Source organism: Triplophysa rosa, linkage group LG4 (genome assembly GCF_024868665.1).
Source record: "Triplophysa rosa linkage group LG4, Trosa_1v2, whole genome shotgun sequence".
In the NCBI taxonomy this organism is placed as follows: domain Eukaryota; kingdom Metazoa; phylum Chordata; class Actinopteri; order Cypriniformes; family Nemacheilidae; genus Triplophysa; species Triplophysa rosa.
The window spans coordinates 8,147,702-8,174,380 of NC_079893.1; the positions used below are offsets into that span (position 1 = coordinate 8,147,702).

At 40.0% G+C, this 26,679-nt stretch overlaps 1 protein-coding gene across 3 annotated transcripts in view; it reads right to left on the bottom strand.

Moving 5' to 3' along the window:
• Positions 1-26,679, bottom strand: part of dlc1 (DLC1 Rho GTPase activating protein) — a 90,720-nt gene that overhangs the window by 4,731 nt on the left and 59,310 nt on the right. For 2 of the 3 annotated variants that reach the window (XM_057331395.1, XM_057331396.1), the window contains 9 exons: positions 11,608-11,679; positions 10,222-10,303; positions 9,180-9,243; positions 5,972-7,527; positions 5,241-5,420; positions 4,284-4,443; positions 2,879-3,086; positions 1,544-1,757; positions 1,083-1,197 (listed from right to left, as the gene is read on the bottom strand). In XM_057331395.1, the coding sequence (XP_057187378.1) occupies positions 1,083-1,197; positions 1,544-1,757; positions 2,879-3,086; positions 4,284-4,443; positions 5,241-5,420; positions 5,972-7,527; positions 9,180-9,243; positions 10,222-10,303; positions 11,608-11,679 (2,651 nt within the window). Of the gene's footprint in view, positions 1-1,082; positions 1,198-1,543; positions 1,758-2,878; positions 3,087-4,283; positions 4,444-5,240; positions 5,421-5,971; positions 7,528-9,179; positions 9,244-10,221; positions 10,304-11,607; positions 11,680-17,512; positions 17,798-26,679 lie in introns of those variants that run through there. The other variant, XM_057331397.1, reaches the window with a different exon arrangement.

A 26,679-nucleotide genomic window follows, 5' to 3' on the forward strand; every position in this document is an offset into this window, starting at 1 on the left:
ACAAACAGAAGTGTCTGTTTGTGTAAGGTCATGGATTTATATGTGCTAACCAACACAAGGTCTTTACTGTATGCATAGACAAGGTCACCACTGTCTGTAATCAAGGTTAAAGTGTTCCTAGCAAGCTCAAACTTCACCATGTCATGCAATACGTGGCTATTTTATGGATGATTTCAAGAACAACTAGCAAAGACTGTGCAACAACAAACAGCATTAAACTACAAAATAAAAAATTGTGCTGTCAAATCGATTAATTACAAAATAAATGTTTGTGTTTATATATGTATGTGGCGTGTATATTTATATGTATATATAAATGCACACACATATGTGTGTATGTGAAATGTTCATTTGCAAAAACATAAAAAATGTTTTTATTGTGCATTCCAAGCAACATCAATATAACTGCAGCTGGGCTGTTTTTAATTAAGTAATAATAACAACAAAAAAACACAATAAAAACGACAGAGTTATCTGTTTTTGCAAATGAACTCTTCATATATAACAAATATTTACAAATATATATAAACTTATTATTAAATTTGCATTATGTATAAATATATCACTCATATTTTGTATAAATAAATAAATAAATATATACAGGCCACACAACATATATTATATAAAAACAAACATTTATTTGGAATCAATTAATCACGATTAATCGATCTTACAGCACTAAAAATATGAGGCCAGCTTTCGTAGTATCTATGTAGCCACAGGCTATTTAAATAAAAGTGTTTCCAGGAAGCTTTGTGAAACATCAAATTATTTGTTTTTTAAGATGCCGTGATAGTACGCGTAACCTTTGTCTACATGCTCTATGTGCTTGATAAACGTACGTGCATGCGTGCGTTCATCCATCCGTCACCTGACTGGAGAGCACATGCTCTCCTGGATAACAAAGAGAGACATCTGGTGTGCACTGATAAGACCACAGTCTTAAACTGTTACTGTCACACTTTTGATGTGCGTGAGAGATGAACGTTATGTTGATTTTTTAAACAAACGTTAAATGTTTGTTACGTAATTACATAAGTTAAGTCAAACGTTAAAATAAAGACATGCCGCGATAGGCTTACCAGAAAGAGCTTTCTGCACTCCTGAATCATGTGGGCTAAACCATGTGTGGCCGCCAAGTTCTCATTCAGGTCCTTTTGGTCAGGTTTCCCCAGGGTGTTTTTTCTGTTCATGACCCTGCGATAAGGAAAAACACACAAGGGAGAAATGAATTCAGAATGGATGTCTAAAATGCAAATGCTTATCTCATCGTAACGTGATGGCTAATTTAGAGCTACTTTTTCGAACACGGCTGGCATTCAAAGCCTTATGTAAGTCAGTTCTCTATTCTTTCATTCATTACCCGTCCCTTTGGCTTTCCTGTTTTGATAGCGCTGTTATTCAACTAAGTACAAGAGCGAATAATTGCGCAGTATTAGGATTTGAAGTAGCCGCGTACCAAATACGATAGCACCTCAAGCGATGTGCAATTAAAGAGATGAGAGGATCCACGTGAAGAGTGTTAACAGACGTGCACACACACCTGGGCGAGGAGCTTTCTCTCCGTAGCGTATTGAGATGGAAAAGAGAGGGGGCCAAACACACAGCCAGGTTGGTGCAGGTCATCTGGTTCTCGTCCACGTTGGCCGTCACATCACTCAGGAAGCACAGCAAGGTCTGCAGGGCCTCGCGGTTCTCATCGGGTAACAGCAACACTGCGGCTCTCACCGCCTGTAGACGCTGTTCTTTGGGAACATCTGCAAGCGACAAAAGAGGTTTTATTGGTTTATTCTGAATACTGAGTGTATGGATCCTCATGAAAAACATTGTAACAGTATACAGGTGGTGCGATGGTGTATAGAGTTCTATATGATAAACACAGGGTGTGTAATTCACTTGCAATCGTCTAAGACTGCTGTCAGATGCACGTGACTGAGAACAGAGACGCTTTTAAACAGCGAAAACATATGCAGTTTTGTGTGTCAATGCTCAGTGTGTTATCGTCGCCCTTGGGAATGTAAGCCTCTGTCTAAACACAAACACACACAAAACAGGCACACACAGACCCTTGCTTGTCTGTGTGGAATGCTAAGACCTCCACTGGGGTTGTGGTCAGCTTCAGTGCTTGGGAGAACATGCTTGTTTTCCTCTTATTTTGATTCTGGTAACAGACTGTTTTTATCAGGCAATATGTTTCTGAAAGATGGGAGTTACAACACTGCTCTCAGAGACCCAAAGAAAATCCTGTGTTTATCTCAAATCTCATTTGGCCTGTTCAGTTAATAATAAAAATATTTTGTAATGTTATTGTAATAATATGACATCATGATTTATTCATCATCATGAATAGCTGTGAATAACATTACAAAACGCAGATGAATACAAAACCAAGTTTGTGTGTTCCTCCACAAAAGACAAAACCTCTGTACCTCCCAACCGTAAATGTATTTACTAATTCATTTATGAATTCGTGTAACAAAGTGTTTGGAGTTGAGATTCAGGTATTTATTGAAATTAGCACACACCCAATTCAACGTGTGTAAAGTAAGTAATAGCTGTGGTAACTACACACTTCCTTGTAAGTTACAGCTTGGTGTTGGCTCTGATAGTGATTTATTGGTGCCGATGCATCATTTGACAGCTATTTCCTGAAATAAATTTGTTTATACTTTATTATCCTTCAGAATGATTCACTCGTTCAAGAATAAGCATCCGCAGCTATTTGTGTCTTGCCCTTTGGGAAACGCTTTGTTCTTTACACGTGAGAGATAAATGCCTAGCACAGAATGTTTTGTGAACATTTTGTAAAGCTGTGTGTGGTCTTTTGATCCTCGATGTGGCAAAATACATTGAAAGTTAATTGTGTGCATGATCTTACATTGATATATCTGCAGGAAGGTGTCGGACAGTTTGCTGGTAAGCAAGGGCTCCGGAAGGTCTCGGAAGTACTGCTTTAGCATATCGGCCACATCGTAAGCCGACTGGCCCTCGTAGTTAACTCCGCCTCCATTAGTGCCGCATGATTCGTTCATCTGGCGAAGGGCTTGGATGCGTGATTTTACTCCTGACTTTCGGAAAAGCCCCACCTGTACAGAACCACGGTCAGACACGTATGTATGAGAAACACAAATTGTAAAATTACTTAATACTGTTACACCCAACTGTGTCTTGAAGTCAAACGTCAAACAATCCACTTCCATTTTCTAGTTCATTTCATGTTTTGTGTTAAGTTAATTATTTCTTGCACTCTCTCTTTTTCAAACTGACAGCTAAATAGATGGATCACTTATTTGGCCATGAGTTTCCCAAACACGCAACAAGAAATCTAAAAGGCACCTGTTTTAGAAAAAATCCATTGACTTCTTACATAACCTAGTCATGAATAGTGATATGTCTCATATTGTAAATATTATGTAATTTGTCAAGTAGTTTTTTTTCCATCTGACACTAGAGAGAGAGAGAGAGAGAGAGAGAGAGAGAGAGAGAGAGAGAGAGAGAAAGAGGTTTGTAGATCACTTGCTCTCTCATAAACACTCTTGGAATGGAATGTCAGCCATGTAGGTAAGGGGTAATGTGTAACTAGTGGATACTTCCAACCAGGAAAGACATGCAGGTTTCTTTTAGATAATTTCAATGCACATAGACTTGAACGTGCATGAATGTCTTAGAGTGTTAGACTCAGGTATGTGTGCAACGATATAACAACAGATGTCCGTGCTTGAATTTGGGTCCTGTTACATATAATGACACTACAGGGAACGTGCAACTAAACAGCTGTTCAAATAGGGATCATTTACTTAGGTTATGACCTTGCAGTTATTTATCTCCCTCGACAGAACAGCTTTTAACAAATAAATAACCAGACAGTTTTTGTATTTATATAGACTGACTATATCACAAAGCCTACTTAAAGGTATAGTTAAAAAATGATATTATTATTTACTCACCCTCGTGTCATTCTAAACCTGTATGACTTTCTTTATTTAGCAGAACACAAAATACGATGTTTTGAAGAACGTTTCTCACCACACTGGCCCCCCTTGACTTCCATTTTACAGACACAAAGCCACTGAAACATTCCTCAATATATCTTCTTTTGTGTTCCACAGAAGAAAGAGTCAAATACAGGTTTTGAACGACATGAGGTTGAATAAATAATGACAGAATTTGTATTTTTGATTGAACTATCCCTTTAAGTTCAGTACGTTACGGCATGTTTCTTTGAGCACTGCTTGGACAAGCATGCACTTGTATGGTTTTAGTGTGTGTTTGTCATCTCTCACCTGGTCGAGGCACTGGCTCCGTAGGTAACGCATGGCTTGCTGGATACTCTGGGGCAGGGGCTGTCCGCTCCTCTGAACTATCACCTGCAGGGGAACTCCAAACACATTTCTGTCCTTGTAGTCTCGAACCTTGATCCGCTTCATGAACTTAGGGACAGCCCTGTCAGGCACACAAGCATGTTTATTTAATTCTTGCGCACGCAAAATAAGACCAAATGCACTCGTTCCACTAAAAATGAAGTCATACAAAGTAACCACTTAATAACACAAATAAATAACAAAGACAGCTATAATTGTTTCAGACATATCTATAGAGTGTGCTGTTGAATATGACATGTTTGACATAGGCACAAATTTGGTACATATGAGTTGACAGGATGCTGCAAGTGTATGAGTGTGCAGGTCATTGTGTATTTAAGGGGAAACCTCCAGAAGCTGAGGGGCCACTTCAAGCTGTTTCCCCCTTTACAGGCTGAAGGATAAACACAAAGACAGCAGACAATAGCTCTGAGCAAAGGGAGAAAATGGAATGAGAACACATCTGTGCACATCCGCGCGGCCGGGTGTTTGTCTTTCCGACCGGCAGTGTGTGTGTGTGTCAAGGATGCCAAATAGCAGGCTTGTCAGTATCATGATTTGTGGTGGTTTCATAATCGCACATATAAATATGGCTCAGCTGTATGTGGACATGTGCAGATGTTTGTGGGGGGTGTATAACAGGAACAAGTCAATAACAGGACTGCATGGTACACAACAGCTCTGTGTTGTGGAGGTCTGACAGCCCCCAAGAGAGGTAAATGGTTGAAAAAAGGTGCCACAGGAAAAGGAGGGAGTTCATATCCTGTGAGGTCTGTATATTTACATTGCATGGACCCTGAAGCTTAGGTGAGGGGTGGAGATAAGCTAGAAAGCAAACAGACAGAAAGACAGGCAGAAAGTGTGTTTGTGTGTTCTCACCAGCTAAAGCCGTGTTTGTTGGTGGGTGTGTATCTCTCCAGCAGAGCAGTAAGTTTAAGCAGGCTGTATTTCTGTAGAAGGTTCATCTGCAGAACTGACTGACATCCAACTTGTAACACCGTTGACGACAGACTTGGCCTGTGGGAGCTCTGGAAACTTGGCCAGCGCAGCTTCTGAGGTCTGTAACGTACGCATTCGTAAAAACATAACACTTTTTAGATAAACACACTTATAGCCCAAACTATGATTTAATAAATTAATCACAAAATGTTCTTGGAAGATTGTAGACTCGAGTGTGCGTATTTTCAAGATGTGAACCACCCATGCGCATTAAAACCATGAAAAACAAACATTCACAAGCACAAAGTACACTCAGTACCTTGTAAAAAGCACCTACGCATCATGCATCTGACATGAACACAAACTTCGGGAACAGTTAGAGATAACAAGGATTAATAATCAAGGTCTCTATCAACAGGTGGGGGTCTTTGAATTCCTGTGGTAAATTCCAAAAGAATTCTATATCCTACAAATATCCCTTGTTATATAAGGAGAGCCGTTCTGACACGCTCTCTTTTCCTCCCTTCCTGCATACTAATTCATTGTTTCATTGGCATGATCGTTTTTTCATAGAGTACTGCCAAGGTTTAAAATCACTATAGAAGTGTATTAGCAAGACCGCTAATAACAAAGCATATTTCTGAGAGCTACTCAATGTGTGTGAGTTTTACCTGTTGGTTCGTGTAAGTGATGCTCCCACACCAGAGTCACATCTCTCTCGCGCGCTAAGCGTCTCATCCCTTTCCGTTAGTGGGTTTCCAGTGCTATCTTGATCGCTGCAGTTCTCTGTCTCTTCCAAGTGGTTCTGCAGTGGGGATGATGGACAAGGAGATGCAGAATCGAGGGCCGAATCTGAATCCCCTTCTTCTTCCTCTTCGTCTTCCTCCCCAGTTCCCGTTTCTGACCAGGCATTTACCAATTGCTGGAGGCCACTGACCCGTTCCAGCACATCCTCCAGTTTTGGTTCTACCTCATCCTCCTCATCTACCACTTCTGAGAAAGGAACATTGTCATAGATGCTCAATCGACTGTCTAGTGAGGCGGCGGAGCCCCTCCGAGGTGGACGGCGGCTTATGTTGTCGCCACTACGATAGCAAGCCCCGTCTGCAAGTGCTTTAGGAAAAGTGCCAGGCTTGTGGCCTTCAGGCAAATAGAAAAAGATAACACCTCCTTCCTCTTCTCTACTGTCCTCATCATCCATTCGCCTATTATCCAACCTCTGGCGGTTGCGTCTGTTATGCTCCGTGGTTGTGCTGGGTTCCATTCTCTTACTCTGGTGGTTCCGTTTCTTTTCCTGGTCTTCCGAAGGTTGCAAGACGACAAAATTAAATGGGTCAAAGCCTTCCAGGTACATTCCGCCTCTTTTCGTAGCCCCAGCTGCCGTGCTATGACTACGTGCTCTTGAGACTGGACTGGGTGTACTTACAGCACTCCCGCTGCTGGCCTCCGATTGGCTACTCCCTGTGCTCCCGCTACTTGTCTGTGTTGAATAGGAGATGCTTCTGGTGCGGTTCGCATTGCAATCTAGTGTTGCGATGTCTACGCAGTTGAGGTGCCGCAATTTGTCTTCGTCAAGACCTTCCTTAATCACCGGCCCACTAATCTCTAGCTTGCCCTGCCCGGCCGCACCCTTCTTCTTGCGTTTGGATGACGCATTACTGCTGGTCCGTAGCCGCAAGCTTTCCATGCGCTTGATGAAGCTTTTTGCTCTCGAGCGTGTGCTTTTTTCAGCACCAGTACTTTTCGAGCTGGGTTTTACCTCAAAAGCAAAGGTACCACGATCCAGTGGAGATGGGAGCCCATCAGACATGGAGTCTTCATTGGCACCTGATGTTCCAGATGAGCATACGCTAGCAACCGAGCTCGCCCTTGTTGTGGTGGCTGTGTTAGCATTAGAGATGGTCGTAGTGGGGCTGGACGGTACAGTGGTACTCAGGGATCCTCCTCGATCTCCACTACCAGCACTGTGCAGAGAGCCCACCTCTGGCTGGTCGCTAAGATCTGTCAAGACGCTCTCAGAGCTGGCATTAACTCCCTCTTTTAGAAGGGGTCCTCTGGCAAAATGTTCATCTTGGGATCGGAAGGGAGCAAAGGAGCCAGTTTCTCCAGCTGGAGGAGAGAACACGTCCAAGTCCAGCTGGTCGAGGCGAGACCAGCGTTTGCTGTCCCGCTGGAAAGTCCAGCGGCCGCTTATGGCACACGGCTCATCCTCATCAGAATCCTCACTCTGGAATTAAAGGGAGAGCAGGACCTTTAAGATCGAATCTTTAAGAGCAGTGTAGCATACTAATGACTCGTTAGTTACAAATCTTTAAAAGTTGTAGTATTATCTATCATTAAAGTAGCATTTCACCCACTTTGTTCACCATTGGCCCTCATGGGCTTGATAAGGTCATATGTCATATGTAAGAGACCAGAGTCCATTCAAAGAAAAAAGCTGTTATTGTGGTTGGCTTATTCATGTCACAACATAGTCACATGTCCACCATTCCCCCTATCCAGTTTACTCGGGTTAATCTATCTCCTCCTTCAGGGTGGCAGGGATGGAAAGAAGGGGGTGGTGGACAAAAAATTCCAGGCCAGCTCTCAGGGTTTACACCCCAGCCGGAAAGGGCAGGTCTGGTCCCATCCCCCATCAATGCAATCATCTTAAGGAAACCTGAAGAGCCATAGGATGGGACTGCTGGGAGATCTTTATCATCAAATGCAGCTTTAATTTTTTCTGCCATTTTTAAATTGGTCTTAAAACCAATGTAATTTTTCTAGAGAGACTAGGGAGTCATTTAAACATTCTGAGAAATGTTTGACAAGTTTACACCCGTAATTAAATTGTGTGGTGATTTTAGTACAACAGACTTGAGTCCCAAAGCCCTGACTAATCAGCGAAAGCAAAACTAGTTGGCCGGTTAACAGGGGGTCGCGGGATCCAGAGGTGTTTCTTTCACGGTTCATAATAATGGAGGCGACGAAAGTCCATAAAACTGGGGTTGTTATTTTATAGACCCTTAGGGCAAGCCTTTGATCATAAAGAACGCAGACCTTGGGTTTAACGTTTTGTCACTACCACCCCATAACACTTTTCTTATTTAAGAACACTAATGTGGGCGCAAATATGAATTCATAAGGACTATTTTGACTTATTTTTTTAAAAACAGGAAGAACCCTACAGAGGCCACCTGAACAGATCAATGCATTCCAGGCATGGTTAGTGCTTGTACGTCTCAAAAGGGCAGCTCACTTCCTCAAGTCATCTCGTGACCTCTACCTTTGACTCCGTCAACATAAGATGACACCGAAGGGTCATCTGCTTTCTTAGAAGGATGCACACTTGACAAGGCTGCCATTGTTCGGACTTTTAAGTTTTGAGGGCAGATAAAGCCAAAGTTAGACATGATGGTTATCTTCCTAAGTTCTCTGTAGTGATTAAATAGTTGGGTTGTTTGTTGTTGCATTCTCGACCCGCATGTACTTTTTAGTCATGGCTTAAGGGCAGTCTTAGACTATACACACTCATTCTGAAACCACACTGACAGTGACCAATAACCGAGCTGCGTAGTGTGCATTCTCTTCCTTTTATGGTGTGAGGGGGGTTTTAAGGAAGTGCATGGTGAGAAAAAGATGACAAACAGGAGGGAAAGATAGCAGGAGGAGGACAGAAGTTACCGAAAGCCCATCATTTGGAGCTAATCCGCTCTGCCCTCAAGCCCTTGAAAATGATAAGAAAACAGACCTTCTTTCTAATTATCCTACACGAAAAGCAAACACGTTACACATATTTAGGATGAGAGAGTGAGGAGAATACCGTCAAAGCTGAAGAAGGAAACCAAGTGAAATGATTTGGCAAAATAAAGAGAAAGGGATTTTTGACAAGACACTTACCCTCTTTCTTTGAGGAGTGATCTCTAATCTCATAAGAGCGCACTTGTTGAGGGTGTTAAGTCTTCTGCAATACACACAAGCAAATGCGTGAGCAAAACAGTGACAATCATTTTTAAGCAGGCACCTTGAAAAGAACCATGGGGCCGCAAACAAAGTCTAAATCCAATCATTAGCCTACAACAGAGTCAAAACACTGGACAGAGACAAAAAGAAGAGGGGGGCAAAGATGGGCTCAGCAAAGAGATAGAGGTTAAGATAGATGGTGAGAGACAGAGATGGAAAAAAGGAGAGGAGGATGAGTGGGAGCTGAGTCCGATAATGAGCTGCTGAGGGATAAACTTCAGATTAAAGAGGAAGACAGACAGAGAATTAAAAAAGGAAGAAAGGAAAAGGGAGGTAGAAATTTGGAGTGGCGACAACAATGCAACAAAAGAGACGGAAAGCTTATCCCAGAAGCCACCTGGTCGGTGTCATGTGACCCCGAGTTGAGGGGAATGTATGTTTGTCTGCATCAGGGGGGCTGGCACCAGAAAATGGCCTCCAGATGTCTGTGAGCTCCAGCTGTGATCTAATGGATCTTTCTCAATGTAAAAAATCTGAATCCTTTTTTTTAATAATTTCTTTATGCAGTTTGTTTTCTTATTGTTTTGACGTTTCATTTAGCTCCTTCAGAGCTGGAACCTCACTATTAACTGTAGTGTAAGAGTCTGGGATGTGGAAGACAAAGAGAAGGATGCTGAAAAAGACATGTAGAGACAGACACCCAAAGAAAATCATGCAAATTAGAAAGTGAGGGGAAACAGCACAAGGAAGATGGAATTAATGAGCAAAAAATTGAGACAAGCAAAAATTGGATTACAGCGATGATCTGCATTTAAGATTGGTTTATTTAGCTATAGTTTTAGATAATGAACCTAAATTTGACAAACGCTCATTATGCAAAAGAGTCTCAAAGATAAATGATTCATAATTATTTTTTATTCATAATTATTTTAATTGAATTGTATGTCCCCAATTAAATAGATAGCTGTGTGTGTATCACCTGCACAAAGCCTCTATGGCATCCTGATCCAGAAAGTCATGATCTCTAGTCACAGAAGAAATCTCAATAGGGAACCGACCATCTAAGGAGAAACAAGGATTAAAAAGAACAGATTTTTTGTAAAAAAAACAATTACATATAAAAATAACGGAGACCCAATAAACATGTTGGAGTAAATGCATGTATTTGTGCGTTTGTGTATGTAAGGGAGGCAGATGAGATGCATGTCTGTCCTATGTCATACACACACACACACACACGCACACACACGCACACACACACGCACACACACACGCACACACAACCCTCCTCCAGTGTTGAAAAGGTAGAGGAAGTACATCTTAGCCGGCCAAACAAACACAGCTGCAATACTGCAAAGCTCACCAGTGGGAGGTACGTATGTGTAGGAAGGGGGTGCTGGAATCACAATAGGCACTTGGCAACCCTCAGAGAGCACAGACTGTATTTATTAACTCAGTCTTTAATAACACACAAACTCATTCATTTTTTTGTGGGAAACATGTGTTTCTTCAAGGCCAGTTGACTTTTTAAGTTGTTGATTGTGTGTGTACGTGAGTCTGTGAGTGAGAAAGCGATAACAGAAGAGTTTTTTTATTGGTTTTGTCGGACTGTACTCACTGTCTCTTATCTGTAGTGGGGCAATCATGACAGCAGGATAACACAATACTGATTCCTGCACAACACACCTCAAACAGGCAGGTGATGTGACAATGGCAGTTTAAGTCGGTTAAAAGTGTCTGGTGCTAGAGGTGTTAAAATTTTTAAAATTTGCTCCTCTAATTTGTGTATGAGCTTTACAAGGGCAGGTGTTTTTAATGATATAAACTGATGATTTCCCCCACTTAAATGCACATTCATTTTTGTGTTAAAATTTGTCACTGTTCCGTCAGTGGAACAATTAATTTTACTTGAAAACTTCACAATTAAATTATAATCTAATCATGACAAACTATACAGTATATCACAATAAAGGTCTAATTCTCTAAAATATCTGTCCAGTTTATCTAAAATCTGTCCAGTGTATTACAAAATAAATTATGTAGAAACAGTAATTGATCTAGAATAACTCAAATTTCTTTTTTTGGTCAGCAAGGACTGTATCCCAAAGCATGCATGAATTACAACCATTTAAATTTGGAAAGTGAATTTGTATATGTATATGTATGTATATTCTGCATACATATTGTTGCAGTTAACAGGTTAAAATTAAAAGTTTGTGTGCTGGTTAATAGAAGGAGTTGAGTACATTACAGAGTACATTAAAGAGAGATGAAAATAGAGAAAGTTTTATTAACGTCACTTATTATGACAACCTGGTATGTAATGTTGGCTATTGTGGTTGAGAGCAAAAACATGAGGACCTACCTTCATAAAGCTGAGCATATTGTGGAAAACCTGCAGCCCTCAGCCATGTACACGCCTCCTTCGCTTCAATTTCTGCAAGACACAGAAAGACAGGGATTTACATCTAAAACAGCATTTTATGCAGTGCTTGTTGTCAACATAGTGAGTGAAGCGTAATAAAAACATATGGATTAACAATTTTCTTATTGATAGCCTTCTCTTTCAAATGAAAGACCAAACAATTTTCCAAAAATAAAAAACACTACAGTGGAGTGTCGTTCTTTTTCCTTCTAAAAATTGGTCAGCTTGTCTTTTTTATCTGCCACTATGGTGTTAAGTTTGAGACAGCAGTGCTAAGTGGCCATCCACAGTGTCCCGAGCTGTCGTTGGACTGGTGAAGAGCCACCACATCCCTCTCCATTAGCTGTGAACGACCGTTTAGATGCCACATGCCATATGGCAAACACCATTCGAGGGATCTTGGCTCTTTCTGGAGACCACATTCACACAGTAAGGTGTCAGAATTGGAAGTTTAACTGTGATTTTGTCACCAAAGACTCCTGAGCCTAGTAACACTGCATCTGTTTGAGTACCTGCCAAGAATGGGTCATACCAAAATTTGAGGTATGAAGTCTTGTGTTTTAGATCTCCAACATTCAAGTTAAAGTACCAATCAAGAGGTTTAGGTGTTTACTGGACACTGTGATGGTGAATGGCCAGATAAGGATCTTCCGGCAAACGTAAAGATTGTTGTGCTGAACTCAAGCAGGCATGACGCAGGAACTAGCGAGTTACTGTGATCGCAATCTCTCCTGATAGCCACTGTGCCTTGAGCAAGGCACTTAATCTCAGGTTGCTCCAGGGGGAATAATGCTTAGTTGCTTTGGTCTAAATATCAAATCCCTTGGCTCGGTGCTTCAAAGCCCCTACTAGCGTCCGCTATAGGTCAGACACAGCCAATGCTGTTGGTCCACTGGCACCACTGTAGTCTATCACAACTACAATCTAGTACGCAATTACAGCTCACAATAGGAGGGACTCTCGCTTTTCTCTGCGGCTAAACGTCCCGACTCCTAAAATCCCAATTATTCTAATTGCATGACAGCAGTGATGTTGTGAAAGACCACCTCAGATAAGTTCATTGTCAACTCAACAGAACGAAAGAGAAATAGCCGTCTCGAACATTAGGAAGGGGATTAGGAGGTGCCGAGGAAAGCAGAGGCGAGAAAGACGTGCGTTATGAGACTTTGCCCAGAGGAAAGGACGCGGATTCTGTCTCAACAGGCGGGGATACGTGACTCCCCACTCGAATGAGCGTGAGAGTGACGGCATGCTTGACAACAACAAAGGCACACAATAAGGGAGGTCCTCTGTTGGTGGAGAGAGAAAAAAGCAGGAGATGGAAGAGTAATTGCGGGAGAGGGAGGATTTCAAAACATGCTTTGACAGCAAGAGCGGGAATGCAAAAATATGCAACAACGATTGCGTATGCGTGGCAAACCCATCGAGCATTGTGTTAGCAATGCAAAGGTCATGGGTTCGATCCCACGGAACACACATAATGATAAAAATGCATGAAAAGTCACTTTGGATTAAAGCATCTGTGTAAATGTAAAAATCCATCCGACTGGATTTCTTCGACGGACAGAACTTTGCATGAAAGCGCTTTCCTAGAGTTCGTGAACTTTCAAGAATATGCTACACTTAAAATAATGACACTCTTTTTTTGGAATGGTCTGTAATGAGCGCTGCGGCTTCCTGTGTGTGTGTTTGTGTGTTTGCGGTGGCTTGGCACCACTGAGGACCATGCAGCTAGACGACAGACCACATTTAAATGTAAATGATAAACACACACATAAACACACACAGGCTCCATGGCTGTCTCACAGACTGGCCTTTCATTCATCGGAAAGTTGTCCCCCCACCTGGTAACAATGGGCTGCTATCACACAGGTGCCCACCAACAGTAAATACGCTCAAGGCTGTCTGAGTAGAAAATTCAAATCACTCCATCATTCGGTGGGAGACAAAAACAAAAATACGTAGGCACAAAGACAACATGTGGATACGCAGACGGAAACTCTGTCATGTCTCAGGAGACCTCAAGGAATCTCAGTTAAGTATAAGAGGTTTCCATGGTTATAGTGCTGGTCTAGCTGACGGACCACCATGGGTTTATTGCTCACCAGCAAAATATGTATTTTTGGTGAATCAGCCTGACCAAATAAGCACTAATATATATTTTTTCCACTATTTGGTGAGTTCTTACACAAATGTTTGGTGGCACATCTGAGCACATTTGGTCACATTATTCATCACATCCTTGAAAACTCAAATCGCAGACTTAATCTCCATTAAATCTAATTTCTGGCTTTAAAAAATTTGATATCTAAAAAATTGAGAATCTCATTTGTGACTTCTTCTCACTACAGAATTCATCCATCGCAGCAAAACGCAAACACACTTAAAAAATCTCTTTACAAATATAAATGCATTTGTTTTGTAAATTCCATCTAATACACACAGCTGGATATCACGCGGATGAGTGTTGACACTTGTCAACAGCAAGCCATCACATCTCCTACTGAAGCACACACCTCCGTGCTAAATGTTTGATTTTGACTCATAAGGCTAGAGTTTGTGTTTGCGATCGCACATTGCATCCTGTGCTCTCCCCACAAGTCTGTGCGGATCACCGTGCCAGGCGGTGACCTCACATCCCCTGCCTTCCCGAGGCCGACAGGAAGCCAACAAGAGCGGCTCATTCCACAGTTACCATGGTCACTTTGGAGGACACACCTCCTTTTGTTCAAGGCCAGATAATGGAGGCCTTCAGTGCCAACACAAACACAGAGAACGCCTTACATCCTGTAACACACACATGGAATGTCGAACGTTCTACCTCACAGAAAATGAGAGATAGGTTGAACCGCCCCTGTAATGTAAACAGATTTTGATCCTTTGTGATTGTACAGTACATGCGTTTACGTTTGAAGGAAGCAATCAATTTAAGTTACGGACACATCTTGGATGAGCGACTGGACTAACATTGTGTTACGAGCCAGACTGAAGTCAGTATTACTTCATGGAGATGGACGCATTAAAACTTTTCCTATGACGTTGAGTATATTATCCAGATTCAAAAATATCCCAGAAGGCCTACATATGCCATCATGTCATAGACGCAATGTTTCCAACATGTGACATTTTACGTAAGTCAGGGGTAGATGAAATAACATTTGACAGCATTTTAGAAATGAATAATGGAAAAACTGACCAAATTACTTCAAAGTTGTGGTTGACAATTATGGGGTTTTAGTGGCATATGCTGATGCTAATATCCAGAGAGCAGGGCTGGAATATTGGGGCAATATTTATGTAACACAGTCGAGGATGTACTTAAAATAGTTAATATTCCATAAAATTTGCTCAAAACTCACAAAAAATGTTTATATTTATTAACAAGATAATTCTTACATTTTGGACCAATTGGACATCACATAATAGACAAATGCCATCATATTAATTGAGCTGCCAGATATGCTTTTTAATAATTGTAAAGTTTTTTTACACAAATTATATTTTGCACAATGCAGTATAAAAATGAGAAATCCACTATATTGCAGATTTCAGCATGTTCCCTCTGTTCTTTCATTTTTTTAGAAAAACCTTAAGATTCAGTGTTTAAAAACCCTATCCATTACCATCCCAGTTCCTCCCCGTCTCCATCAGCCTTAATCTACAATCCATCTGCTTCATATCTTGGTGCCAGTCACCCAGTGGATGCCTGACCTGTGACCCTGCCACAGTGACCTGAGCCAAGCACACAGGATGTCTGGTCAGCATCCGTCACAATGAATTGCATGAGCCTTTGTGTATTCTCCTTTCATCAAAGTATACAGTATGCATCTGTCTGTATCAAATCTATGATACATCCTCTTTGATATAAATTCACGGGAAATCCAAAAAACTGAGGCTGACAAGACAAAGGTGCAGACGACAGCCTCCAGACGGGGAGAACGACAGACAATCGTAACCTCTAGAGAGACCTTCCAATAAACTCCAATAAAAGTTGAATTCCTGCTAGCTGGACCTTTTTTCGCCACTTCTAAAATTACCCTTGCTCCTCCCTTTCTTCTTCCTCTTCTTCTCTCTCCCCTCCTCTTCCTCTTCTTCCTGTCACAGGAAATTCTCACAATCGCTGGCTGACGACTCCTCGGCATGAGGGAGGAGGTGGAACCCGTGTGTATGAAAGCAAGTTTGTGTAAATATGATAAATGTGGTAAATGTTGTTGTTTTAGATACAGACAACTGCAAACACAAATATCTGTGACAATATCAAACAGAAATAATTGTATCAGTATGTCACACTGCTGATGTACCACATCCAAGACAATGAAGTCTCCATGTTGTGTCTTTCTATACAAACACTTCAAATCAGCAGATCAGGAGCAGTCATACATCATTTGCGGAGGATGAGGCATTGCATATCTTGGCATGACTATCTACAGACATATGGAGGTAGAGTTTGACTAGGAGCTGGCCACACACACAAACACAGAAGGATGATGGGGTTACCCCATGGCTCAGTACAGTCACCCAACACCGCAATGCCAGCGACACACACACACATGCACATTGGCCAGATGGGTCCATTAATGTGTGTCTCAGACTTTCTGACAGATTTAAACATTGGCTATCACTGACCTGGAGGCAGCTTGGCCAGCTCTGATGACTGGTCACTTTGTGTAACGCAAGACTGATCTCAGGTTAGATGATTAGATACGGTCCCTAATCTGCTACCCTGTGCATTCCCTAAATAATACAATTTAGGGGTACAAAAAGAAGACTCGTCTATAATCCAAGATTCGTATGCATCAAATAATCCTAAAGCCCACCATCAAACCTTTCATAGACTGACATATTATAGTTTCTGAATAACAATGGTGAAGATTCATTAATAAAAGCAGAAATATGCCCCCCAAAATCACCATATGGTGCACGTGGGGGTGTTTGAGTATGTAAATGTCAGAGTCCATCACTCGCACTGAAAACCATGACCTTAGACTATCAGGTGATTCATGTATATCAACTTCAAAAGGATGTTTTTTAAGCATGGCATTCTTTCCTTGACTCCTGACTGACCTGCTTATACCTTATCACCTGGAGCTAACACGGCCTTACGTTTATCGACCTCTACTTATAGATAGAAAAAAAAGAAAAGTCTGCAACATGCTATGTCTTTAAATAACATTGTTTTAGGGATGCAAGACAATTAGAGCCCCGAGCGCGGCAAAGGGCTCTGTTTGGAGCAAAAGGTTGAAAGACTTAACTTTACGACCGATTTAGGGCAGCAGAAAAGATACAACTGTTAGAATCATTTCATCAACTTATTTAACTTGTTTTATACTCTTATATGGTAAGACGTGAAAAGATGCACGAATGCGCCCTCGGTCTGAAAACGAGACGCAAATCGGACTCTCCGCGCTTTCATGGGCAATTCCTGCAAAACCTCCCCCAACTTTCAGCATTTAGGCTTAATAATGAGAGAACACAGACCTTTCGACTGACGAAACACACAACTCTTATCTCGGAAATATGTGAAATCCACGTAAAGCCGACGGGTACGCGCTGCGATTCGTGGAGCGAGAGAGAGATTAGTTATCTGACAGCCCGAAGCGCCAGCAGCGCGTGAACACCCATCTCACGCACCACCCAAATAACTGCATATAAACTCAAAACTTTAAAAGAGGAGCGTAAAACTAAGAATAACCAACGAAGAAAATGGAAAAGCTTTATAAACACTTGACATTCCACATCCACTTTACAACTCCAAAGAAACAGGTTTCAAAGCAAGGCAAAGTTATTTATCGCAAAATAATTAATAAACAATCAAATTAAAATGAACTGAAACAACTGTACTTACGAGTAAGGATCATGGTTAGTATTTGTGGTAATGCAGAGTCGCGATATTCCAGCTGCGCTATGCTTCACGAGCCGTCTTCGTTTTATTCCAACATTACAGCGAAGCTCGCATAGTATCCGAATAAGAATAACATTTATTTTTATAATATCACGTTCCTCCTAAATAAAGTTTACGGCAGGTCCCAAGACCAAAGCGCAAAAAGTAAATCCATGACCGATTTCTTTTCCTGTCTGCTCAGGGCAAAACTCCTCCGGAGATCTGAGTTTGAAACTCCCGTAAACTGGCTGGCGCTTGTGTGAATGTGAATGAACTCTCTCTTCGGGATTGGGAGGCTGAAGGAAGGCTCCACCTCCTCCCGCCCGCGGCAGCCTCAGGTGGGCTTTCGCTGATCTAGACGGGGAGGTGGCGCTCCTCCAATACACACTACCTGGAGCAACAAAATGTCACGTAAAACATTCATTCAGAATTCACAAGCAGCATTCAAACGCTCTTGAATGAATGAACCTGACTTTTAATTTGTTTATGCCAATTCCTTTCGTATTTCTATAGGATACTATTTTGCATTCGTCTCTGCTGGTTGTGCCACGACGTAATGCAGCGCATTATCTATCAACGCAATGCAAAAGTGTAAAAAACGCTTTAAAACATATTTAAATAGAAAATGTAATAATGTGATGTTTTCATTTTAATGCAAATTGCTTATGGCAACGAGTTCATGCTTTTTAATCGTAAAATAGAACTATTTGCCACGCTACGCAACACGCGCGCTTCATATACAATTATTTTGTTGTATTACGACGGCTAAAAACGTGTTTTGCTTTGCCAGTCAACTGTCGTTAACACTTTTGTCCTTGGTAATGTAGTTCAGACGTTATTCTAACCAAATTCACGTCATCTAAAAAGTGAGAGTGATTTTCTCGAATATATTGCTCATTTGCCTGTAATACATTGTGTGGGACTTAACGGCTTTAAACTGTAATTTAAACGGCGCGGCTTTAGCATATCATTAGAGGACTTCATTAAGTCGACGGGCCGTTTGAAAGAAGCTATTGTGGGACATGATGTTGTGAAAGGGGAAGACAATGAGACCGTTCTGCTATGGTAATTTCAACAAGCCCCATCTACAGGCGTCCCTGATCCTCGCCTTCTTCCACACGCACGCACAGGCGCGCTCACGCACTGGCGCGCACCTGGGCGCAACAGTGTAGCAGTAGCTTTTTACACAGGGCAGGACTTTCTATTGTGTGAAGACTTCTTATTGAGATCAAACAAGCTTATGGTCCCCTATGAAGCTGAAGCTTCCTGCTTTAGAAGTCAAAAGAAAGTCACATTCACTTCCTTTGAACATTTCAATTAAAATTCAGAATTTTAAATGGAGACCATAGGAAACATGGACATTAGCCAGATGTCACTGAGTACTCTTTACTGAACTAGCTTTTAACTAGCTTTATTATTTTTTTTTTCTAACAATCTTTATTTTTTTTCACTTCATGCAAATTCATACAAATTAACCATCTCTTAAAATACTTACGAAGGAGGCTGGTTAGTTGCAAGCTATTCAGAAAAAAAACTAAAGCCAGATAAACACTGTAGGCCTAAACCTTTAAGTTCGTAAAAGAACATTAAAATCGTTAAAACAGTGTGCATCTGGATTAAGTCTGTAATTTGTCCTGTCTGTAAAACAGTGCAGTGTCTGACTCACAAGGAAAAAAGCACATGGCATCACAGGGGGAAATTGCCTTCACTTGTGGAATTTTCACCTCAGCCCTTATTCCTTACTATCCAAAAATCCAGCAACTCAGCATGGCTCATATGTGGTAAAGTGTTGCTATGGTAAATTTAGGACGATCTGTGTGAGAGAGATCAGATTCTGCATGAAAGACAGATGAGTAATAAGGGTGAAGTCCTGCTTAAGGAACAGTTGTTTCCACATCTGCATTAAGACATTATACCAGAGATTGAGTGAAATGCAGTATTCTTTTGCTTACAGTTGCACTGTTTGTTGTATCACTAAATATATATTTACTTCAAAAGATCAAACATAGTTTCTCTAGACACAAGAAAAACTGCATCTTGATTTTTCCCCCCATATTCAGTGTGTATTTGTGTGTGAGCATTTAAAGCTCCAACAAAAACAGGAGACTATTCTATTACAGACATGAGTATATCTCACCAGTCAGCATTGTCACAGCTCATCAACTTTGCAAATGTGTGTTTTAAGTGCATAGAGGATAGATTTGCAACAATAGCTCATAACTCCAGCACGGTATGATTGATGATAGTTTTGATGATAGATTAATGATAGTTAGTTCTTTGAAATCGTTTATGTTCCAAGACAGTTGACATTTTTAAGTATTTAAACATTCAAAATGTAAAAGTGTTCACGCTTTTTGATTTAGACCCAGTAAATTGTTAAATTATACAGAATGACTTGGATATACAATGTTAATTGCATAAAAAAGAGAGATGCTTTAGAGAATCTGTGAATTTTTTGTTTTGGTTAAAAGATTTGTGTGAGGATTTGCCAGGACAATGCCTAACTTAAAAAGGCACTTATAGCTTGAGCAAAAATTCAGACTGGTAAAAGTGTGGTGCGCTGAAGAGGACAAGGCCTGGACTGAAATTATATTTTGTGGACATTATATTTAGCAGGTTGCCATTGCAAATTAAAGGAGTATGAGAGACGCCAAGCACAGTCTAAAGTTACTGGAACCTCTGTCCTACTCCTACAATTCTTTGCCTTTTCATAGAATGACCACTGTCACTAGTGTAATTATAGTGAGTGTTATGCATCTATTACTATAGTTAAGTTTGAATCCCTGTTTCATTGTTCAATTTCAGTAACTCTTCTACATATTGCAGTAAATGAACCGTTTGCCTTTCGATGCGTTTTGTGCATCTGCTCCACAACAGGCCTCTAAGACAAAGGGAGAACAGAAGAATAGAACTGCTATCTTCTATTTATAAACCAGCACAGGCTGAAAACAATCAGAAATAGAACAGGGCAGGTGGGAGTGTGTGTATACACCGCAACGCATTTTTTAGCTGTTTATGCAGTTTATACAGTGTGCATGCAAAACAACTGGAGACCTTCAGCGCATTAGTACTTACTTTATCAGACCACATAAGCTGTACGCGTATGTACAGAATGTGCCAGCTTTAAATAAAAACTGGAAAAGTGCACAAATACTCACTGGTGCCTCTTGCCCTGTCCTTACTGACCCATCTCACTCACTTCCCTATATAGCCTACACAGACACATGACAACAATAAAGACACATGCATACATTCTGATTAAAAAATTGTGCTATTATACTGTGTAGCAATGCTTCAGTGTAAAGTCACCTGTTAGATGCAAAATCACATACAAGAAAAATATATTTTACCACACTCTAAAAAATAATGGGTTATTTTAAACCTGTAATGGGTCAAAAAGTGTCAAACCCAACCGTTGGGATAAAATAATCCAGATAATTATATTTGATGCTACAATGGGTTAAAAGTTAAATATGGGTTATAACCCAAAAGTTGGGTTTGTCCCTATTTGACCCAATGCTGGGTTGAAAATAACACAGCATTTTAAACACCATTTATAAAGAGAAAAAATGTGAGCTATTTTTAAAATCACATTAACTCTATTTAGCATGGTCATTTAATTTAAACTCATTTAAAAACCATTGCGTCAAACATATCTTAGTGGTCTCAAGAATTGATTTTCTTGTAAAACAAATTATTTTGTTTTCATTATAAATTATGACCTGAACTCAAAAAAACTTTAAAAGTATTTACTTTTAAGGTGAAAAAATATTTTAATATCGAACAGCTGCTATATTACCGAATTGCTGACTTGCAGAATGTCTGCACATAGGTAACGTTAGGTAACGCAGCGTATTGTAATTCATAACCGGACAGTTTGAAGCGCTTTGGCAGTTCCCCAGCCCATTCCTGATTTTTCCATGAGCTAAGAGCTCTTACGTGTATGAGAGACTTTAGTGTACACAGCTGTTATGGAGATATATACACAGTGCAAAGATGGAGAACTTCTGGTTCTCCTCAGAAGCTGTCTGGAATCCGAGAGGCCCTGAGGGAGATGGCTCAGATAGACTCTCTAAAACATGGACTCGATGGATTTGACAAGTCTGACATTTGGAATATTTGGCCATAATGGGTTTGAAAGGGTTAATGTACGTGCTAGTGTGCCTGTTTAAGACGATTAGTGCGAAGCATGCAGCGGCACCAAATGCGCATTTAGAAAATGGCCAACACATGTTCAAATCTTGCGGTGCTATACACATGCCATTCGCTATTCACAGGCCATGTGTGTTAGAAACTTACAGTAGGTCACAAATTACGGATTAAATGAAGTATAGCAACTGTGGTAAGGAATGTGGGAAATGTATGTAAATGTGCGTTTGTGTTTTTCGGCTTGGTTGGTTTATCAGTTTGTCTTCAGTTTCGAAGGTGACTGGTAAAACACATGCCTGGTTCACCAGCTAAACCAGCACTAACCAGCATAAACTGGCCTTGATCTGCACTGATACTCAAGATGATCGGACAGGATAGGTTTGGGTTATGTCTACAATTGTTTGATAGGAATGCTGTCAAAGCATGTTGAAAAAAAAAGATGTACACAAAGCCCCCTGAAGACAGCCATAAAATGCCATCAATTAGCCAAAAGTCTCCGGAAAGGTCTGACACATTCTTCCCTCAGACAACCTGATTGACTCATCCCACCCTCGCTGACAGATCTGCAGCTCCCATATATTCTTGTTGGACTGGCAACCTTGAACACACATTTACACATTCCCTCTCTGACACACTTCGATTTTCTTTTTCATCTCTCGTTCTCACATTCCTGGCTATATGAGGTGGGGATAATAGACGACCGTTTGGTCTCGAGTAACGTCAGCTGGCCGAGCAGCATACTTTTCTCACAACAATGTTTTATGGATGGAAGGGATGTGAGGTAAGTTAACAAATACCCAAAAAACATTGATGACAGCAATTTGTAGGTCAACTAGATAACATTCACTCTGAGGAACCTAAAGTTGGTCAAAACTGCTCATGATGTGTTAACAATTCATTTGAAGGTTTTGAAATATCTTAGGGTAGAAGTGTGTGCACGTGTAGTTTACGAACAGTGCAACAATATGTTCACAGTTAAATATTTTCATATGAAAGAAAAGTCACAGATGAAACATGTCAACAATCAAAACTTGTTCTAAGATCAAATAATTTGGGTTATGCTATCCGCTATCCGCATTCATTTTCTAGCTCTGTCCTGCATGTTGACAATATTGAATGTTTTTATTTCTCCTAAAGAATTTTATGAGAATGACAATGTTGATACTTAAATGAAAAGAGCAACATTTGAGCAATAATTTGTTCTTAAATACTGCCAAACAATGTATTTCTCTCTTAAAGGTATAGTTCACCCAAAATGAAAATTCTGTCATGAATTACTCACCCTCAAGTGGTTCCAAATCTGTTTTAATTTCTTTGTTTGGTTGAACACAAAGAAATATATTTGAAAGAATGCTAGCAACTGAGATTTGACCACCCAACCCAGTATTACGCCGAAGCATGTAACAGACACGCTGGCACTCGAAAATGCATGTCAGTGTCACGCTATGCTTCTCATGACACGCATGTATGAAGGCGGCGTAACGTTAGCAGAATGGGGTGATTTTCTAATGTTTTCTAATGAAAATAATTCTTAAAAAAATGATAACTTTAATATATATTAATTATATATTTATGTTAAATTTCGGATATACAGTACAGGTAAATCTTACAGAAATTCGTTATACATATTGATTAGACTATAAATAAGTCACTTTGGCTAAAAGCATCTGCTAAATGCCTAAATGTAATGAACATGTAAATATTTTTCTATAGCGCTGTAAATATTAGTAGAGACATAAGGAGAAAACATATCATAGAAATAAGGAAAAGTAGAATAATAATTTGTAAAAATAAACGTATATACAGTAACTGAAAATGTTTGCCAACATCTATGCACAAAAACAATCACATTCAAATGAATGGACGCTCTCACATATTCATATACTGCAGGAATGCATACACACGACGGGCAATGAAACTAGTGCCTTCAAATCGTGCCTCATATTTTTTCAATTAGGCATGCATAAATAGAGAAGATTACAGATGGTTTGGTTTAGACAGCACTAGAGAAATAAATTCACGTGTAGGTATGTGTGAAGGAGGGTGAAGAGAGAAAAAGATCAAGCACAGAGTTCAGAATGGGAGCAAGCGATTAAGTAGCCACAGTAATGTTTACTTTATCTCAGCTCAATTGACTTAGTCTCTTTTATTTAACTCATATTACTGGGGATCTCCCTCTCCTCTCGCCTGCTGAGCCTCTGGTAATAATTCTAACGTTTGTCATCAATCTCTTTCACTGTAAATGTGTGATTTCGTCCTTCTCACAGATTCTCATCAACACTTTCAGCTGCTCGAGTTGCCTCCAGTCTTCAGCAAGTATGGCTCGTTTCAGATAACTTATGTTAAACGATGAGATCTATGAAGCGTCAGCTGTAACTTTCCAGCCTCTGCTGGCCTCTCTCAGCCAATCGTGCTAATAAATATGATTTTTCATTTCCTGATGACTCTGAACTGATCCTCCAACCCGTAGATTGTAAGCTATACGGTCAATTTAAAGCTGGAACGGTTTTTAAAAGAGGACTCCTTTAATGTACAGAAGGCTGCACTGCTTTAAAGCCATGTTAAAAATACAGCATATGAGTCTAGTCAGGAAACCACTGACATACTTCAGCATGACTATTAAAAAAAAACTAATAAATGACTGTGGAGTTACCAAAAAGTGTTATTCTGTGCTCTAGTGTAACCCTTGGAAAATTCCGCCGACGTTAGGTTGTTATCCAAATATAATATTAACAAATGTGGCACTGTTTTATTATTTCTCACCTTTTTTACACTTTAAACATGTTAAAAAGTAAAAATAAATTAATATACAGCCACATTAAAATCCTATCTAATCGTTTATTATGAGAAACTTGATGAAACTTTACCATATAAAAAAATGTATTACCACAGCAATTTATTTAATTGATTAAATGTATAAAATACTTGCATAAAACAGTACATTTAACATAAAAAATCAAAGCAGTTGTATGGTATTTAAAAGGATAGTTCAGCCAAAAATAAAAAAAATAATGAATATGAATAAATAAAACTATTTAATCACCCTCATGTTGTGCAATGACTCTTTCTTCGGTGGAACACAAAAGAAGATGTTTTGAGACAATCTGAATGATTTTCAGTCCATACAACAGAAAACAGCGAGGGCCAATGTTGTTTCTTTGAATGCTCTTCAAAATATCTTCTTTTGTGTTCAGCAGAAAAAAGTCATACAGAGTAAAAGATTAATCAAGTTTCATTTTTTGGTGAGATATTCCTTTATCATATGTTAACAATATATACATTTAGAAAATTAAGCTGTTGCAGAGACACAAATTATTGTGTGCGTAAAAAGTCCAGTCGTGCCTTAAACTTTTATGGTGAATATCTGGCAACCACAACTGCCACTGTTTTTCAGGATTTATTTTCACAGTGCATTCAAACCACAGGGATTATGCGGGATCATGAGCAGCGATTGTATCCTAATGATGCGTCTAACAAGCAAAGATCTGGACATCCTGTTTACAAAAATCATTTATCCATGACTGTTCTGCAGATAGCAGTCTCTGGCAATCCCCTTCACTTGTTAATGTCCGTAACTCAACAGACCGTCGATTCACAATCCGCACATGGGCATTCTGCATTTTGTTTGTTTGTATATGACAATAACAAGATAACAAGCAAACCAAAATAGAGTCCCTTGCTTGTGTCATCTGGTTTATCTTTGTCTTGTCTTGATTTGACTAATGCTCTTTTATGAGCTAGCATTTTAAAACAGATGTCAAGCTGCTAGCTGACTAACACACAGACGGATATGTCGAGGTAGACAGAAATCTTATTTGGCTGTGATTTGACTGGATTTCTATCATTGGCAGAAAAATGCAATGTCGCAGTTATGGAATAAGTAAACTTGGCCAAGGAATTTGGCGGCTGAAAGCATGTGTCAGTTGACTATGACTCTTCTACATGACATTGGGTTGAATAATTTTATGAAACAGCATAAATAAAAACCCACGCAGTAGTATTCACAGGTCCAAATTTGCAGCCTTTGCTCAAAAAGGTGAAAACATCCATTAAAAAGCAGCCAGTGCTTCTAAAAATCCCCTATTAAAATGCCAAATGTCTCAAGAATCTTAAAATGTAAATTCAAATGAGTGATTTCGACTGAGAGAATACACATATAAAATATACACATCAAATGCATCAATATGTGGAAAAAAGCATCTTCCAAATGCATGAATGTAAATGATGCATATCTGAAAAAAATACCTGTTGAAAAGACCAGCTTAAACCAGTATGATGGTCCAGTTTGGTTTATGCTGGTAAGTATTTGAAACACAACATATGCTGGTGACCAACAATCCTGTTCTTTTCATTAATCAAGTAGGCATAGAACTGTGAAATGGAAGCTGAAATGCATTTTCTGGGAATTTGGGAACTTTTGGTACAGCAGATGGGTACACGGCTAATGGTTAAGGCAGCATATGGTCCGAGTCCCTACAGTCAATGGATTACACAGCTCAAACACCTATTACCTTCTCTGACCTTCGACCCTGCACTGCATTTCACCTCAGATGAAGCATATTGCACCACCATAAGCCATGTCCAAACCAAACCAGGTGGACAATTGGAAAAGTAGTATTGCTGCTGAAGTGACATGCTTATTTATACTAAGGCTCCAGATCCACCGAGGCGCTTTTACGTGGCTGAAATGGCAGGCGCTGGCTGAAAACACCAGTTGCGTTTGAATGCCGGATGCGCATTGGTTATTATGATAGGCTGAGAGTGAAAAAATCATGGCGTTTCCGTTGGAAACAATTACAAAAACACACCGTACGCTGGCAGAAACTAGTTGGTGGACACAGCCCCTTAGTGTTCATGTGCAAGTGGATTTTAAATACAAAAGAAATTAAAAGTTAAATGAGACACTTTTTGATTAAATTTATAGGGATGTAACAATATTATCAATTTCGTGTTTTCGCAATAGCAAAATTGTCTCAATATTA